The sequence below is a fragment of the Neopsephotus bourkii genome, unplaced genomic scaffold, assembly GCF_033783945.1.
Source record: "Neopsephotus bourkii isolate Nb327-2 ecotype Australia unplaced genomic scaffold, CSIRO-AGI_Nbou_v1 NB_42, whole genome shotgun sequence".
In the NCBI taxonomy this organism is placed as follows: Eukaryota; Metazoa; Chordata; class Aves; order Psittaciformes; family Psittacidae; genus Neopsephotus; species Neopsephotus bourkii.
The window spans coordinates 122,980-138,262 of NW_026900559.1; the positions used below are offsets into that span (position 1 = coordinate 122,980).

A 15,283-nucleotide genomic window follows, 5' to 3' on the forward strand; every position below is an offset into this window, starting at 1 on the left:
ACAGGTTCCCTGGGGAACCTGTGCCAGGGCCTCACCACCCTCCCAGGGAAGAACTTCTGCCTAAAATCTAAATATTCCCTTTGTCAGATTAAAGCCATTATGCTAGCAGGAAAAATGGCCAAAGGTAATATACTTAACTGCCACCACTGTCTCACCCTCCTCATTTTCCCACCACTGAGCCTTTGTCTGATCCATCTCGAAAGAGCAAAATGGGCTAAGTGGACTTTAGTGCTACCATTCCCCTTACAGGACCTGAGTACTTTATTGACCTGAAATACAAAATTCCATGATCTGCAGGTTTCATGTCTTGTTTGGGGTTTTTTCCCCAATTAAACCTAACCCGCTTGATAAAAATATGTCAGCACAAGATGTCACTTGTCACAATATGTGACAAGTTTGGTTACATCTACAGTTTTGTCCAGTTCGCAGACAACAAAAAATCCACCCCACAGAGAGCACTCTTCTTGTTTCTCCTTTTTTTGTTTCCTCTTGCCTACAAGGTAGCAGAGATTTCTGTAGTAGTCACAGCTTCAGTCTACCCTTACTTGTATTTTATGCCAAGAAGAGCTATTATCACCTCTTTCTCATCTGCTAAGAGACTGCAATTTTCTCTATTAAAAAAAAAATATCAAAAATGTGCCATTGCAAAGATTTATTTATGTTGTTATTTTATGATGCAGGAGGAGCAGATAAAGACTGAGATAGATTATCTTCATGATGCTGTTTCTGCTCGAAACCTGGGGCCCTGCTTCATAGTGTATCATGTTCCTTAAACCCATTTGTTCCACTGTAACAAGCACTCCAGTTTCATAGCTCTGGAAGGCTGGGTATAGTTGGATTTCTTTCCTCTCAGCTGGAATACACAGAATCACAGAATGGTTTGGTTTGGTTTGGTTTGGAAGGGGCCTTGAAGCTCATCTAGTTCCACCCCCACATGCCATAGGCAGGAACACCTTCCACTAGACCAGGCTGCTCAAGGCCCCATCCAACCGATTTCAGCATTGGGAAATTTCCGAAGGTGTGTGAGGAGACAGTGAAGCAGAAAAATGATTCCCTTACAAGCTGCAGTTCCAGCCTTTCTCAATAAACCGCCTTCTCCCTCTGGATTGTGCTTTGACGGAACTCTGAGGCAACATGAAAGTTTCTTACACCTACAGACCGAACCTGGAAAAGCAACAAGACCAACTTCAACTTACCTCATTGCGCAGAAGACTGTTTTCTGCAGAGTTCAGACTCCTCTGCTCCATGCCACTATTGGTAACCTGTGGGTTTTCCCTTCTCTCTTCAACAATAGGATGTCAGACAAAGGTGTCCTGTGAAGCCCATGGGTTTGGCTTGTCAAGTCCTACAACAGTGTGCTTGAGCTTGCATTTTTATTTCCATTTTGGTATTCAATTATGCATGCGGGGACTTGTTTCGTTCTGATATTTAATTTTGCTTCTGTTGCTGCCTTTAATAAAGTGATAGTTTCAGCCAGGTATGAGCTTGGACTTTGCTAACAGGGGGTTCAGGAACCAAGGTACTGCCAGGGAAAAGTAACACATAAAAGGCATGCTAGTTTCAGTGGCATGCTAGTTTCAGTGTCATGCTGAGGTGTGATAAACGTCACACATTGTGAGTTTAGACTGACCTTAGCAAGTCCCTTCTATAAGATTCACCTCCTCAAAAAGAGTTCTTTGGGCTAACAGTTATGTATCTTCATGCCAAAGTCCTTCACATAGGTCCTCATCCTAATAGTTGAAATTAAGAAAGTGAGTCGATATCTAAAATTCAACTCACTGATCTACCTTGTTCTGTTTTGTTTGGCTATGGCACCTAGACTTTGTATCCCCTGGAAATGGAAGGGGTTTAGACTTTACAAGAGTAGAAAACACAATGATTTTTAAAAGCAAGTCAGCGCTGTTAGGAAAGGGAAGGTCAGACCACCGAAACCATGAGGAAATAAATTGTAGTATAGAGATCATCAGACAACAAGGGAAGCCAGTGTGGGAATGCAAAGGAGCCATTTTATCCTGCACCTATTTCTGACTCATGTATTCCCAGTACAGCTGTAATAGTCTCAGATAGAGATAATAAATTAATAAAGGTAGTATGTTAGATACAAAAATACAGAGGGAGACCTTAGAACAGCCTTCCAATACCTGAAGTATCCAACATGAAATCTGGAGAAGGGTCTTTGACAAGGACCTGTAGTGACAGGACAAGGGGGAATGGCTTTAACCTGACAGAGGGGAGACTGAGATGAGATCTTAGGAAGAAGTTCTTCCCTGTGAGGGTGATGGGGCCCTGGCAGAGGTTGCCCAGAGAAGTTGTGGCTGCCCCATCCCTGGCAGTGCTCAAGGCCAGGTTGGATGGGGCTTGGAGCAACCTGGTCTAGTGGAAGGTGTCCCTGCCTGTGACAGGGGTTTGGAACTGGATGAGCTTTAATGTTTTATTACCCAAACCAGTCTTTGATTCTGTGTTTGTATGACTATCTCTGATGAGGACCGTCAGTAATTTTATGACAGAACTGTAAGGATACAGACAGTAAATCACCTTACCGTAAGAAGAGGAGACAGAGTAGAAAGAGAAGAAAGATTCAGTGTGATGGGGAGCCACTCAATCTAGGTAATTATCAAGTTAGAAGGCAGCAGACAGACTTGGGCAGGTGGTGAAAAAAATAAATTCTTCACATTCTTACAGCTCTTCCAAGAGGTTTTCTTGTATGGATGAGGGCAGAAAAGACCTGTCCAGTGCCCCTGTCATGGCTCTGCGATGCGGTGAGTGAAGAACCCCTCCCAGGTGTGTCCCCAGCTTTCCAACCATTCCCAGTTTCACCCAGTTTGCCTGTAAATGGTACAGCCATGCAGATGCTTCTGCATCTAACATGGCTGTAAAAGTGGTGCTTATGACCAGACCCTTGATGGAGTTTACAGAAAAACTGTTCTTCAGTTTACAAAGTAAAGCCACCAGCTTTAATTCTCCCTAAAAACCAAAACGATTGAGGAAGCGCACGATTCAGTGGCTTGGTGCAAATCTTTGCAAAGTCACAGACACAAAAATCAAAATAATAAAATTATACATACATGTAAAACAAAAGAAATTCAAGTTAAAACCAGGACTGGATTTCTGTTAACCCTAGAGGTGACCCAAGAATGTCAGGAAATAAATAAAGCATTCTAATTGCACCGTAAGAGAGGTGCTGCTCACTGATCCAAATGGTTTGGGTAGCTACAGAAAGCAAATGGGTTAGAGCAGAAATGGAAAAAAAGAAAAGCATTTATAAGAGTGAACTGAAATGCTGCAAGGCCGGCATGGTCTACTAGGCTTGGCTGTTACCACAGAGATTCTGAAGCTCCACCACGATCCATGGCCACCCTCGGGCAGATTCCATCAAATAATTTGGCCTGGTCACTCCAATTTATGAATAGGAGGGCAGTTTATCCTAGAATTCATCTGAGGGAAGACTGCTTAAAACCTCATCATCTTCCTGACCTCCACTGCACTGTGCACACTCTGAGGAGGAGGCAGCCAGCACAACTATATCTCTCTTCTTCAACATGTAAGCACAGATGGCGATCAAATCACTTGGCATTTCCACAAAGGCCAATAGTTAGGGTGCCTTAAGTGGCTGCAAGAAACAAACATCAGGCCCTCTCAAGTATCTCTTCCAAGATTTGCAAACCAGAGGAGACAAGGCAATACCCTTGTTTACAAAGGTAGTGTAACTTGTGCTCCTCACTGGTATTTCTGATGCTTCGTTACCAAATAATAATCTGCTTTCTGTTTTCTACTAAGGCCAAATCCTGACAGGTTGGAGCTGTACTTGTGATGCAGCCAGGGGAACAGGAGATGTTTAATGCCCAACAGAAGCAGGGCAAATTCTGCAGTTAATGCCATAGCATGCAAAAAGAACATCAAAACCAAACATCCTGAAGATTCACCCTAATCTTCTGTTGTCTTCTCAAGACAGATCTATTTATAGCCAGTACCACAGGGACTAGATTCAAGTGGCAGTGGTGTTATACTCCTATTTTTAATGGGATTTGACATTTAAGGCAGCATTTTGGTTCACCTCTAAGCCTGTAATTACACTTGCAAATCTGCTTAGCAAGACAGCAGCAGAGCAACCCAGGGGATTGCTCAAACAGATGGTTTCTGTTCCCATAGAAGCAACATTTAAGTATCAAGTGATGCTAGAGAGTAGACAGTGCAGGCTGCAGGGCTCGACGCAGACACTTGCAAGCTGGAACCACTCATAATCTTAAAAACAAAAAGCAAGACTGCAAGGAACCTTCACTTGATCTTAAAGGCAACACTGCACTGAGTCAGACACCACTGGAGGTCAGGAGCACTTCATGAATACACTACCAGAACAGGACTCCTTTCTACTACCTGCCAGTTATCTGTGGTTTCACAAGTGCTAAAAGTACCAGAGCAGCCCAAGGATGAAATCATCTGGAATCACGATGGGCCAGTGCTGAGGAAGCACCTTTATGCCTCCCCTACAAGTGCAGGCTCTGCCCAGTGTCTCCTTCCCAAAGGAACCTATGTGGATTTCTCCTTTCATTGTAGCCCTCCAACAACATTTTGAAAGCAAATTGATGCCAAATGCCACAATGCTCAGGACTATATATGCCCACAAATTATACACTCACACATTCTTTACACCAAATTGACACCAGCATCCCCAAAGATGTCACTGGAACTAAATACAATAAATATGAAGTACTCAACTCAGCTGGGACTCCATGAGTTCTCTTAGGGTCTGGGGCAAAAAAAGTTGGATCTGGATTTTTCATCCATGCCCATGGGAAGCAAAGTGAAGGCTCTCCTTCTCTCACAAGCCAACTGAGCAGACCTTTCTGCAGGATGCAAACAGTTTCATCCCTGAGTTGAACTTTAAAGGAGAAAAACACCAGCCACCCTCAGCCATCCCTGGCGCGAGCAGCAAAGAGGACATTTTGCACAGAGCACTCCGCTGCAGGAACAAAGAGCAAACCAGTAGCACAAAGCTGGGAGAGATGGAGAAAACCAGAAAGAGGCTACCTTGTATCATAACAAAGAAACAGAAGGAAACCTGAGGTTTTGAGCTAGTAGGGGGAGAAAGCTTACAGAAGAAAGTATAGACAGTGCCCATTTGGGAATAGCCTGGTACCTTCATCAACAAGGATCCCAGACAGGCAGGAAAAACAAATCTAGAGAGTACTAGCAAGTCCAGAGGGTACACCTATAGAAACAGAAGATCCCTCAAGGCCATTTCAATGACATGAGCAAAGTTTGATTTTTTGTTTCTTCTTTTTTCCTCCAGCAGGGATGACACAACACACTGAATATACATACAGTTCTCCTCTCCTCAACAAGACTTCTAGCTGACTGATGTGCAGTTCAGCTCAGCAGGGTCCTGCCTACCTGCTGCCATGACTCCCTCTGGCCCATCAGGAATACTGGGCTCACTGGAGCACTGCCTGTGGCTAAAACTGGGCTGCAGAAGGAGGCATTTATCAGTACTGTCCGACTCCTCAATCACAATCCCTGTATGCATCATGGAGGCCATCGCCAGGAGCTGAATATCCGAGTGAGCATTGGCAACAGTGTGGCGGCGGATGCTACCGCATTTCTCCAGGTAAGCCTCCCCCTCCTGCTCTGTCAGTGGCGTCAAGACCATCTCGCCAGGCTGCCGGCTCGTCACCGAGTGAGATGAGTAATTCAGTGCTCCAGTCTTGGGACGGGATCTGGAGTACCGTCTCTCTGGAAGAGAAAAGGGAATCAGGAAGGATCAGTAGGGCACAGACAAAGCACTGCTCCAACTGCTAGGCTGGCCTTCCCACCTCATTAGTACCAGGTTATGTGCTAGTTAAGGAGCTATATCTACTGCTAATGCTTGCCTTCTGGAACAGAGAGGGCTCCGTATGGAGCCACAGAACGTCTCACCTCATTACCACTGGGTACTCATTAGTTATGAACTATTAAGTTAGTTATAAATGATCTCCTGCTATTACTGGTGAGGCCCTGGCACAGGATGCCCAGAGAAGCTGTGGCTGCCCCATTCCTTAAGGCTTGGAGCAATCTGGTCTAGCGAAAGGTGTCCCTGCCCATGGCAGGGGGTTGTATCTAGATAACCTTAAGATCCTTTCCAACCCAAACCTGTGATCCTATGATTACTGTCAGGGGTTTAGGAAGGAGCCACCTCCATTCTGTGGAGGATGGGCAACAGTGCTTCTGCCCATAAGAGAAGTAATTCAGCAACTACTAAGTGCAGCAAAGGGACTTCCTTTAGCATCCTGATGGTCTCCTGTCTCACCCAGCGAGGTGAGGACCAACTAGAAGCTCTCATGTGCAGGTTTCCTAAAGCAGCACAAGTCCAAGAAACATTCTGTGAGGATGTAAGTTGCTATCACCTTCTCTAGAAAATTTCTCCACAGGAGATGCCAGTAGCTGGTATCAACATGATATTCCTGATGATTGCATTGCACTGGCTCTCCAGCTCCCTCGGGAAAGGTGACTCTGCTAGTGTTATCCCATTGCATTTTTAAAAGATCATGCAAGAAAAAGAACATTTCATCTGTTTTAAAACATACCGGGTTTGGGGGCTGAACACTGGGCAAGACCTAACAGCACAAGCAACAGCCCACAACATCTAGGAGACAAAGGCATGGAAGAGAAAGGCTGGACTTTTGGAGCACAGGTTTAAACCTCAAACCTAAGATACAGCCCCCAGCCCTGTATCATTTCAGTGCTGGCACTGACAGCTTTAAGAAAAGCACAGGTCTGAGTATGTCCCTTGGCTTGCTGTAATTCAGGTTGAATCAGACAGCATTACTTTTCACCTTCTGCCTTCTATGGCCATGCAGCATGCTACCTGGCATTAAACACCTCATGTTTAACTATTTGTAAAGCAGCTGATAAATCTGTTCCCTACCTGTCTTCCTGTTTCTCACCAAATTCCTTGAAGTGCAGGGTCTCGTTTCATAAAGCCATAGAACCATAGAATGGTTTGGGTTGGAAGGGACCTTAAAGCTCATCTAGTTCCAACCCCCTGCCATGGGTAGGGATACCTTCTGCTAGACAGGTTGCTCAAAGCCCACCAAGACTGCAGAGCCTAAGAGACAGAGTAACAAAATACAAAGCAACACACTTGTAACTGAAGGTTATAAAAGAGTTTTGGAAGCTTGCATCAGGAAGAAAAGCAGAAAACAAACTATATGTTGCTGCAGAGAGGAATAGGTGAGCAGCCAGAACTCCACCACTAGCAGCAGCCAAGTTATGACAGCACTTCACCCAACTGCTGCTAATAATACATTCATTCTAAATGGTTCATTTAATGCTTAAGAACATGGGCAAACAGTTACTGGCTGGTTACAATACATATACTCTTTGGGTGTCACCTGCATCTCAAGCCACAGCAAGCTGTAGTGTTGGACCTGACTCTTTTGAGGAAAAAATATCCAGAGATTATTTCTGTGCAACAAAATTAAAATCCTTCATGAGAAGCAGGTAAAAATTAGGATGAACTCTGAATATTCACCTATTGCTTTATTTTTCCCCGTTTACTTTCTTGGCCACAACAGACAGTCTCTTAAGGGAGCTGTCATTCATAGTTTGACTAGAAATGTTATTTCTATTTTGATGCAGTATGGTCAGGAATATAACTGGGAGGAATTTTTTAGGGATTTTTTGCCAGCAAACTCAAATCAGTAGTGATGTTAGGTTTAACACATGGGCTTAAAACACAGCGCGGTTGTTTTATCTTTTTCCCTATTCCTCTACAAACCCCCTCTGTGAGCTATTCTTGTCCCCTTTCATATCTATGCCTGCTGCATTCCTCTCTCACTTTAAATCAAGTTTAAGATACTTAAAGCCTTATGTGCGTCCACAGCTGTAATCAAACCTTGTACTTCCCAACACTCATTTGTCTTAAAGGCTCTCCAGTTCAGACGGCTGTTTGGCCTCCACAGCATCTCTTGAGAATCAAGCACCTTCAAAGCTCAATAATCCATTTCTAAAAAGCTACTAGAGGGAACCTACCGGGCTCTGTCATCATTAGAGGCTGCCCAGTGAGAGAAGAAACTGGTTCTGAGAAAGCAAAAAGGTGACAGAAGGAGGGACAGAGGAAGAGAATGAGGTTTGATTAGAAGTGGGACTTAATGAAAAGAACCAACCACCACAGAAGCACTTTGAAATACCAAGAATATTTGCAGAGAAGTGCTGCTCTGCTGTCAGTATTGTGTCATGCAAACAGAAGTTCATTCTTCCCTCTTGCTCAGCACAGGGTGGAATGGGGGCAAAAGGCCACCTTGGAAATACACACAAATAAATGACAGCTAAAATAGAAGTAAATACAACCATATTAAGGCACAAACTTTACAAGGTCAATCTGTGCAAACATTTGCTTTTGTCACTAATGACTTGTCCAGCTGGTGGAAATCCAGGATGGTTGGAAACTTCAGTACAGGTCAGAAGGCTACCTTCCAAACTATCCCAGCAGCATGTAGGTGTCCATAAACAGCAAAGCAATCAAATTAGTCAAAACTCAACTTTTTAGCCTAGATTTAAGCTCCTGATCAGGTCTACAAATCAATGCTGAGCTGTATAACCATGCTTATTTGCACAAAAGGTATTTAATTGCTTAACAACCACAAGAACAAAAAAAACTGAGCCACAGTTAGCCTGAAATGATGCCATGAGTTTGTTAGAGGCACAGATCATCTGAGTCATGATAAGTCCTTTGAGTGCAACACCATCTTTTCCCCTGTGTTGCTAACATGTACTAAAAGATAGGTTGTGTGTCTCCAGCTTGCTACAATCTGCATCTACACAAAGGCTAAAGCTTATAAAAACAGAGGAAGACTAGAGCTTTCTTTACTTGTTCTATTTAAATCTTCTCAACTATCAAATCAAGTACCAGTACACCCATTTCCTAGCTAGCCAATCCTTTCTGGCTGGCCATGTGTATAAGCAGAGCTCATGGACCATGTGTGGAGGAGTTTTCCACAACAAGTATCCATTTCCTGAAGTGAAGTGCCAGTTGTCTCACCTAGACCCATTTATCCACAGTTTATAGATAAATTTTTAATTTTTTTTCCTATTTTTTTAAAACAGTTTGAGTTTGAAGGGCTTGGGTTGGGAGGAACCTTAAAGTTCATCTAGTTCCAACACCATGCTACAGGCAGGAAGACCTTCCACTCAGCCCTGTTGAATTTCATGAGATCTGTTACTGGTCCACCAAGTGGGCCAAGATGTTTTAGCCTTTGATTTCTGTTTCTCATAGAGCCATGCACTGTCAACATTTCAGCACTGCCTCACACCCCAACAAGAGCTTCTGTATGATGCACATGACTTACCAAGCAAGCAGGTGCTACCAGAGAAGCCATGATCCTCACACAAACCCAAGTATGGTGATACTACTTGCTTGACGAGTTCTTCCAGCTGTAGGTAGCCCTCACTGGGTCCAGTAGGCTCATGGACACTCTGAAATTCAACCATTAAAAGCAACATTATTCTTACCTACTTCTGAGTAAGGTTTTTGAGTAAAGCCTGGCATCTGTCAAATATCTCTGCACTGGAATAATTCAACCATATCAGTAGACCACATGGAGAAGCACAGTTGGTAAGCCCAAATGGACCCTTTGGGTGCCATTCTGGTCAACCTCCATGTTCAAGTCATAGCTATAACCCTATAGACATCACATACCTAGCTGTCCTTTTTTCTGACCAAGGGATAGGTAGGTACAAGGTACACTCACACCAAGGATTTGCTAGTTCTACCAGGAAACAGATCTTCATAGAAAAGCCTTAACATATCTTTTGCAAAGCACTGCTCCTTTCCTAGGCAGGACTGCAAGAAAGGCACCTCTGTAGTTCAGCTTACAGCTGTGAAGATGGTAGATAAAACAAACCAATTTAACAGTAATTTCAGAAACTGTACACAGGCTTAACTTCCTGCTAAGCCTCAGTAAGCTTTTCTTTCTAAGACCCTCTTTGCCTTCAAGATTCTTTTATTAAAATATTTCAGGGAAATTAAGTTGACATTTTAGTATATTCTGCTGTTGAAGTCTGGGTCACTGGGAACATCTGAAGAGCAAGAACTCCCACAGAAATATCAACGAAGCCACTTTGCAATTTTGATTGCACTTGAGGAGGTTTTATTCCCTGCCACTTTTTATAAGGTACACTGGAGAAGAAATAAAACTGGAAGAAACCCAAACAGCCACCTGGTTAACATGGTATTTTGCAGGACTGTCAGGCTGGGTTACTTAAAAAGGTAAACTAGCTGGTATAGTCAACTGTGTTTGGTATGCTTGGAAAATATTCTCTTGAGGTCTGGATGAAAAAGTCAGTCCTCCCAGAAGGCCTGGGAGAGGTCTTTGGAAGATATATAACATTTTGCCTGCTGCCAAAAGGTATTCTCCCTCTCATGGGAGGTGCTGCTTAGCATCCCAACAAGCCAAGGCGCTGGTGTCAGGCAGTCGGCAGTCACAGCTCATCCAAATTCCACAGTTTACTGTGATGGACCCTCACCCTGACATGGTAAAGCTCAGAAACAAGGAGAACCAGGGCACAAAGAGGACTTCAAAGAAGCTGGGACATGAAAATATATGTGGGAAAAAAACCAAAACAAAACAACCTATAACTGTTCCTAGCTGGAGAGGTGGAACACTAATCAGCAAAACCCAGCCCTTACATGGCAACTTCCTTACCTGTTCCCAGGGAAACTCAGGACATTCAAATTCAGCTTTCATTTCTACACTTAGCACTCCCAAATTAGCACACATTGCTTCCCCTTCATCACACTGTCTTCCCTCCTCACTCTCCTTTCTAGTTCAATGAGATTGAGAGAACCAGGTGGAGTCAGAGAACAGAGGCTCCCCACCTGCAGAATTAACAGCATCTGGACAATGGAAGCTGGAAGTTTTGTCTGGACCAGGGGAAGAATTTCTTCCAATTTTACTTTTAGCAAGACCAAGTCTCTGAAGCCAAGAAGAGCAATCTGGCGGATCGTCAACTCCTGACCCTAAAAAACACAGAAGGCAAAGTCCAAGAATTGGTGAAGGGATGTGTAAGCATCACATCAACACATGTATGCACACAGAGAGAAAGGGTCTATCCTGCCCTTGCTGCTGAGACAAAGCACCCCCAGCTGATAAGGCTGAGGATTCATGGTACATTTTGGTCACTTCCCTCTCAGTCTCTGCCCCACACAAATTCCAAAAAGAGTAACACCTCACCTGAGATGCCACTAGGTTTGAAGTGAAGCCAAAACGGGTCTGTATTTCATCAAAAGACTACATATTCATGAAACTCAACTGCCACCCAATTTGTTCACAAACATCCAAACGCCAGATGGATGCAGCTCCTGCTTTTGAGCTGAGAAACCAGAGAAGGTCTGGCAGGGAAAGAGGTTGGTACAGAGTATTCCTTAACTAAGCCTACATCTGGTCTGTGCTGGATCCTCTTTTTGGTCAAGGTTGCCCTGGGTTCAGCAGTAGCAGTCATTTTTCTCCTCCTTAGTAGCTGGTGCAATGCTGTGGTTTTGACTTTCAGCCTGGGAACAGAGCTGATAACACCGATGTTTTTAGTTGTTGCTCAGTAATGTTTATTCTGACCAAGGACTTTGTGAGCCTCATGCTCTGCCAGGGAGGAGGGGAAGCCAGGAGGAAGCAGAGATAGGACACCTGACCCAAACTGACCAAAGAGATATACCATACCACAGCACATCATACTGAGGAGGTAAAACTGGGGGCAGTTACCCAGAAGGGCTAGATCACTGCTTGGTCAGGCTGGGTATCGGTCGGCAGGTGGTGAGCGGTTGTATTCTCTTCCCTTGTTATTTCCCTTATCATTATTATTATTGGTGGCAGCAGTAGTGATTTGTGTTATACCTTAGTTACTGGACTGTTCTTATCTCAACCCATGGGAGTTACATTCTTTTGATTCTCCTCCCCATCCCCATAGGGGGGGCGGAGGGGGGAAGGGGGAGAATGAGACAGAGACTGCATGGTCTGATTTACAGCTGGGCTTAAACCATGACTACACTTTAGACCTTGCTGATATGACAAAAATCCACAAGTCAGTCCATTACAGGTTTTAGGATTTAGGCTATAGCAAAGCTGGCAAGACTGCTTGCACCAAACAGTGTTTTAAAGATCAACAGCTTTGATCATTTTAAGGAGCAACAGGATGCTCTATATCCTCCTGGTAACTCTTCTACATCAACAATACAAGTGAGCAGGCTTAACAGAGGAAGATGATGTAATATTTCTCAGCATACTTAAACACTTCTGGACTCCATTAGGCATCCTGGTGTTACTGCCTTTCCCTCTGCTATGCTTAACATCCACATGGCTTTCTGTTGACCCACTGCAGGTTAATGGCAGAAATTTTCCTTCCAGCCCTGCCCAGCAATTTCTAGCCTTAAGAATTTCTCTTGTTCTTCCCAGTACATTAATCTCTGCCCCATGGTCTCTTTGGGAATTAATTTATGGTCTCCATAACACACTCAACATAGCAAATATTTACCTGGAAGGAATTAAAAGCAGTTAATCGTTAACTCATAATGGGTTTAATGTCATAATTAACAGCATTAATATGTAAATACAAATTAAATCCAATAGTCTGGAGGGCAGCTTTGCCATAATAAAAGCACTTTGCTGTTTTAAACCATCACTGTATTTAGAAACACAGAGGTGTAGAAAAGACTGGTACCTATCTCTGAACTGTATCTCAGCAGCTGCACACTTTTTATTTATATCACGCAGTTTAGTCTCATTAACTTCATACCCCATTTCAAAATGCAAACATCTTGTCATGCCAAACAAAACAAAACTTGCTATTCTTTTTCCACACCAAGTAGTTACATCAACAGCTGCAACTATATGAAAGCCAGTGACCTGTTTACATAGTTTCCCTCTGTACAGCAATTTAACTAACTTGGCTGGCTTAAAGGTCATATTTCTGTAACAGCTATGAGCCTCAGGTTTAAATTTAGCTGAAATAGGAAGTTACTTCTAGTTACTACCTTCAGTATCATACACTTACAATTCAGCTGACTTTCATTCTGAATGGGCAGTCCCTGAAACCACAGAAGGGCACAACCAAATAATCACATTGACATTTGCAGCAAAGAGCAGGGAACCAACCACAAACTGACTTTCCCATCTTCCAGAGCAGCACATAAAGAACTGCGGCTTGGTGAAAAAGATTTACTAGATGAGCTCTCTTCACATGTGGTGACACAATGTGTAAATAGGAACATACAGCACCCTTTTCATAGGAAGAGCCCAATCTTGTTATTAGGGCACTGGCCTGGGGTAAGAGCAATTTCTTATTCCTTGCTGCACCAGCAACTCTCTCTGTCACAGCCAAGGAGAGCTCACCCAGAGTCAAATTCTCATCTTAGCATCACAGAATGATTTGGGTTGGAAGGGACTATAAAGCTCATCCAGTTCCAACCCCCTGCCAAGGGCAGGGACAGCTTCCACTAGATTAGGTTGCTCAAAGCCCTGTCCAACCTGGCTGTATTCTTGGATGTATTTAGGTGGTTTAAATCCATACATTTATGTAGGCTACAGAGCTTTAAATATGCTGTCACATTTCAGTTCCTCATGTGTTAAATGGCAATACTTCCCTAACTTCACAGCTTCTGTGAAATAATTCTGAGTGACTCAGATATTGTGATATGACAAATATAGTAAAAAAGCTATGCTTTCAAAGAACTTCAACATCCCATAGTAAATCTTTCACCACCTAGTTACTACCAAAACCTGCACCCACTGTGCAGTAACTTTTGTTCAGTTTCTCATTAGAGACACTTAATAGGACTGGAATAAATTTTTCTGGTAAGTGGCAGAATTATTAGCATCAGTGGGTATGACAGACAAGGGAGAATATTACAATTGTGCAGTTTTACCTGCCAAACACCTACCTTTAAGCATCTGCAGCAAGGAAAGAGTAAAAATAAACACAGCAGAAAGGTTAGTATCTGTTTTTTGCAGAAGTCCTTCCTCTTTTAGGAAATGCCAGCTTTAACAGGACGAGCAAAAGGACAAGCTCTGAGCTTTACCTGCTGCCTTTCAAACAATATAAGAGAAAATCATTTTAAAGTGCTCTGGAAAGCAGTGTCTTGCAAAAGAGTCAGAAGTCATTTCCAAGAACGTCAGTCTCCTCATGAGGCACGGTTTTCTTTTGCTCTCATGGAAAAGAAGATTAAAATAGGCTGGAGAGGTAGTTGCACTGCTTGTATGGAAACCCTGACTAGAACTACCTTTAAAAATGATACAGCTCAACACTTCTGATAGGATACTCAGCTTTCAAAATGTCCAGTAAACAGGTTTTACATGAAGGTGTTCATTCATCCTCTACCCATAGATTTACTTGTCCTGTTACTAAAGCTTAAAAAATCCCAATAGAGGATTTTCCAAAGGCACAACTGGGACATAAGCCCTCCAAAAGTAGTTAGGGTGAGTTAGACACATTTGTCCCTGATCTAGTCTTCAGACTTGTCCCTCTGAAGACAAGTTGTTAGTATTATCATTTGCACCAACAGTCCCAGCAATTTAAAAGCAGAAGAAATAGAAATACGAAAGGCACAGAGCTTCAGCCTAGACAACGTATCATCCAATAGTTTCAGCATTCAAGGTTAGCTAAGCACAGAGAGAGGGTAGACAAATGGGAATAAATTCAGCCCGAACTGTGCTTGCCCAGTGGATTTCAGCAGTTCTTCCTACACAGTTAATGCTACTCTACTTCCTCCCAGATATAGTTTAAAGGTTTTGAGACCTGTTTAGCCAATGGCCAAAAAGTGCTGCTGGAACAGAAGAGAAGTTTCTATGTGCTAATAGCAGATATTGCTATTACATTGCCTCACCTGACTGAAGACTGAGTTATAATTAAGGTTACCTGGACTGGGTAGAATATTGCCTGGAGTGTAGGAAGAGTCTCCGTAAAATAGTGATCCCAGATTTCAGACAGGACATCAATGCGATCCTCACCTACGAAAACAGATTTGGACCAAGAGCTTTAGCAACAGGAACACCAAAATCAAGTAGAATCTTCCCACTACTCTCTAACCCCCCAAATAAGAGACACAAACCCACCCTTCACAGTTTCCATCCAAAACTGGACAACAGCCAGCTGAGCTTCACATTCACAGGCAGAGACACAAGATTGTGACCATAAATTACTTTGTCCCTTACCACAAAGAAGACAGCTCTGTGTGAAACATGAGACGAATTCCAACAACAAAGTGAAACCTCTCTTTAACCGGAGGCCTTAACTCCACAGCAAAGAACTGCAAATCTCACAG

General features: G+C 43.3%; 1 protein-coding gene across 2 annotated transcripts in view; it reads right to left on the minus strand.

Moving 5' to 3' along the window:
• Positions 1-2,923: 2,923 nt before the first annotated feature.
• Positions 2,924-15,283, minus strand: part of PRR5L (proline rich 5 like) — a 42,383-nt gene continuing 30,023 nt past the window's right edge. Inside the window, exons 6-10 of one of the 2 annotated variants that reach the window (XM_061347162.1) lie at positions 14,878-14,969; positions 10,853-10,993; positions 9,324-9,450; positions 8,008-8,055; positions 2,924-5,730 (exon numbers count right to left, since the gene is read on the minus strand). In XM_061347162.1, coding sequence (XP_061203146.1) covers positions 5,348-5,730; positions 8,008-8,055; positions 9,324-9,450; positions 10,853-10,993; positions 14,878-14,969 — 791 coding nt within the window. In that variant the 3' untranslated portion in view covers positions 2,924-5,347. The remainder of the gene's footprint in view (positions 5,731-8,007; positions 8,056-9,323; positions 9,451-10,852; positions 10,994-14,877; positions 14,970-15,283) is intronic. The other variant, XM_061347171.1, reaches the window with a different exon arrangement.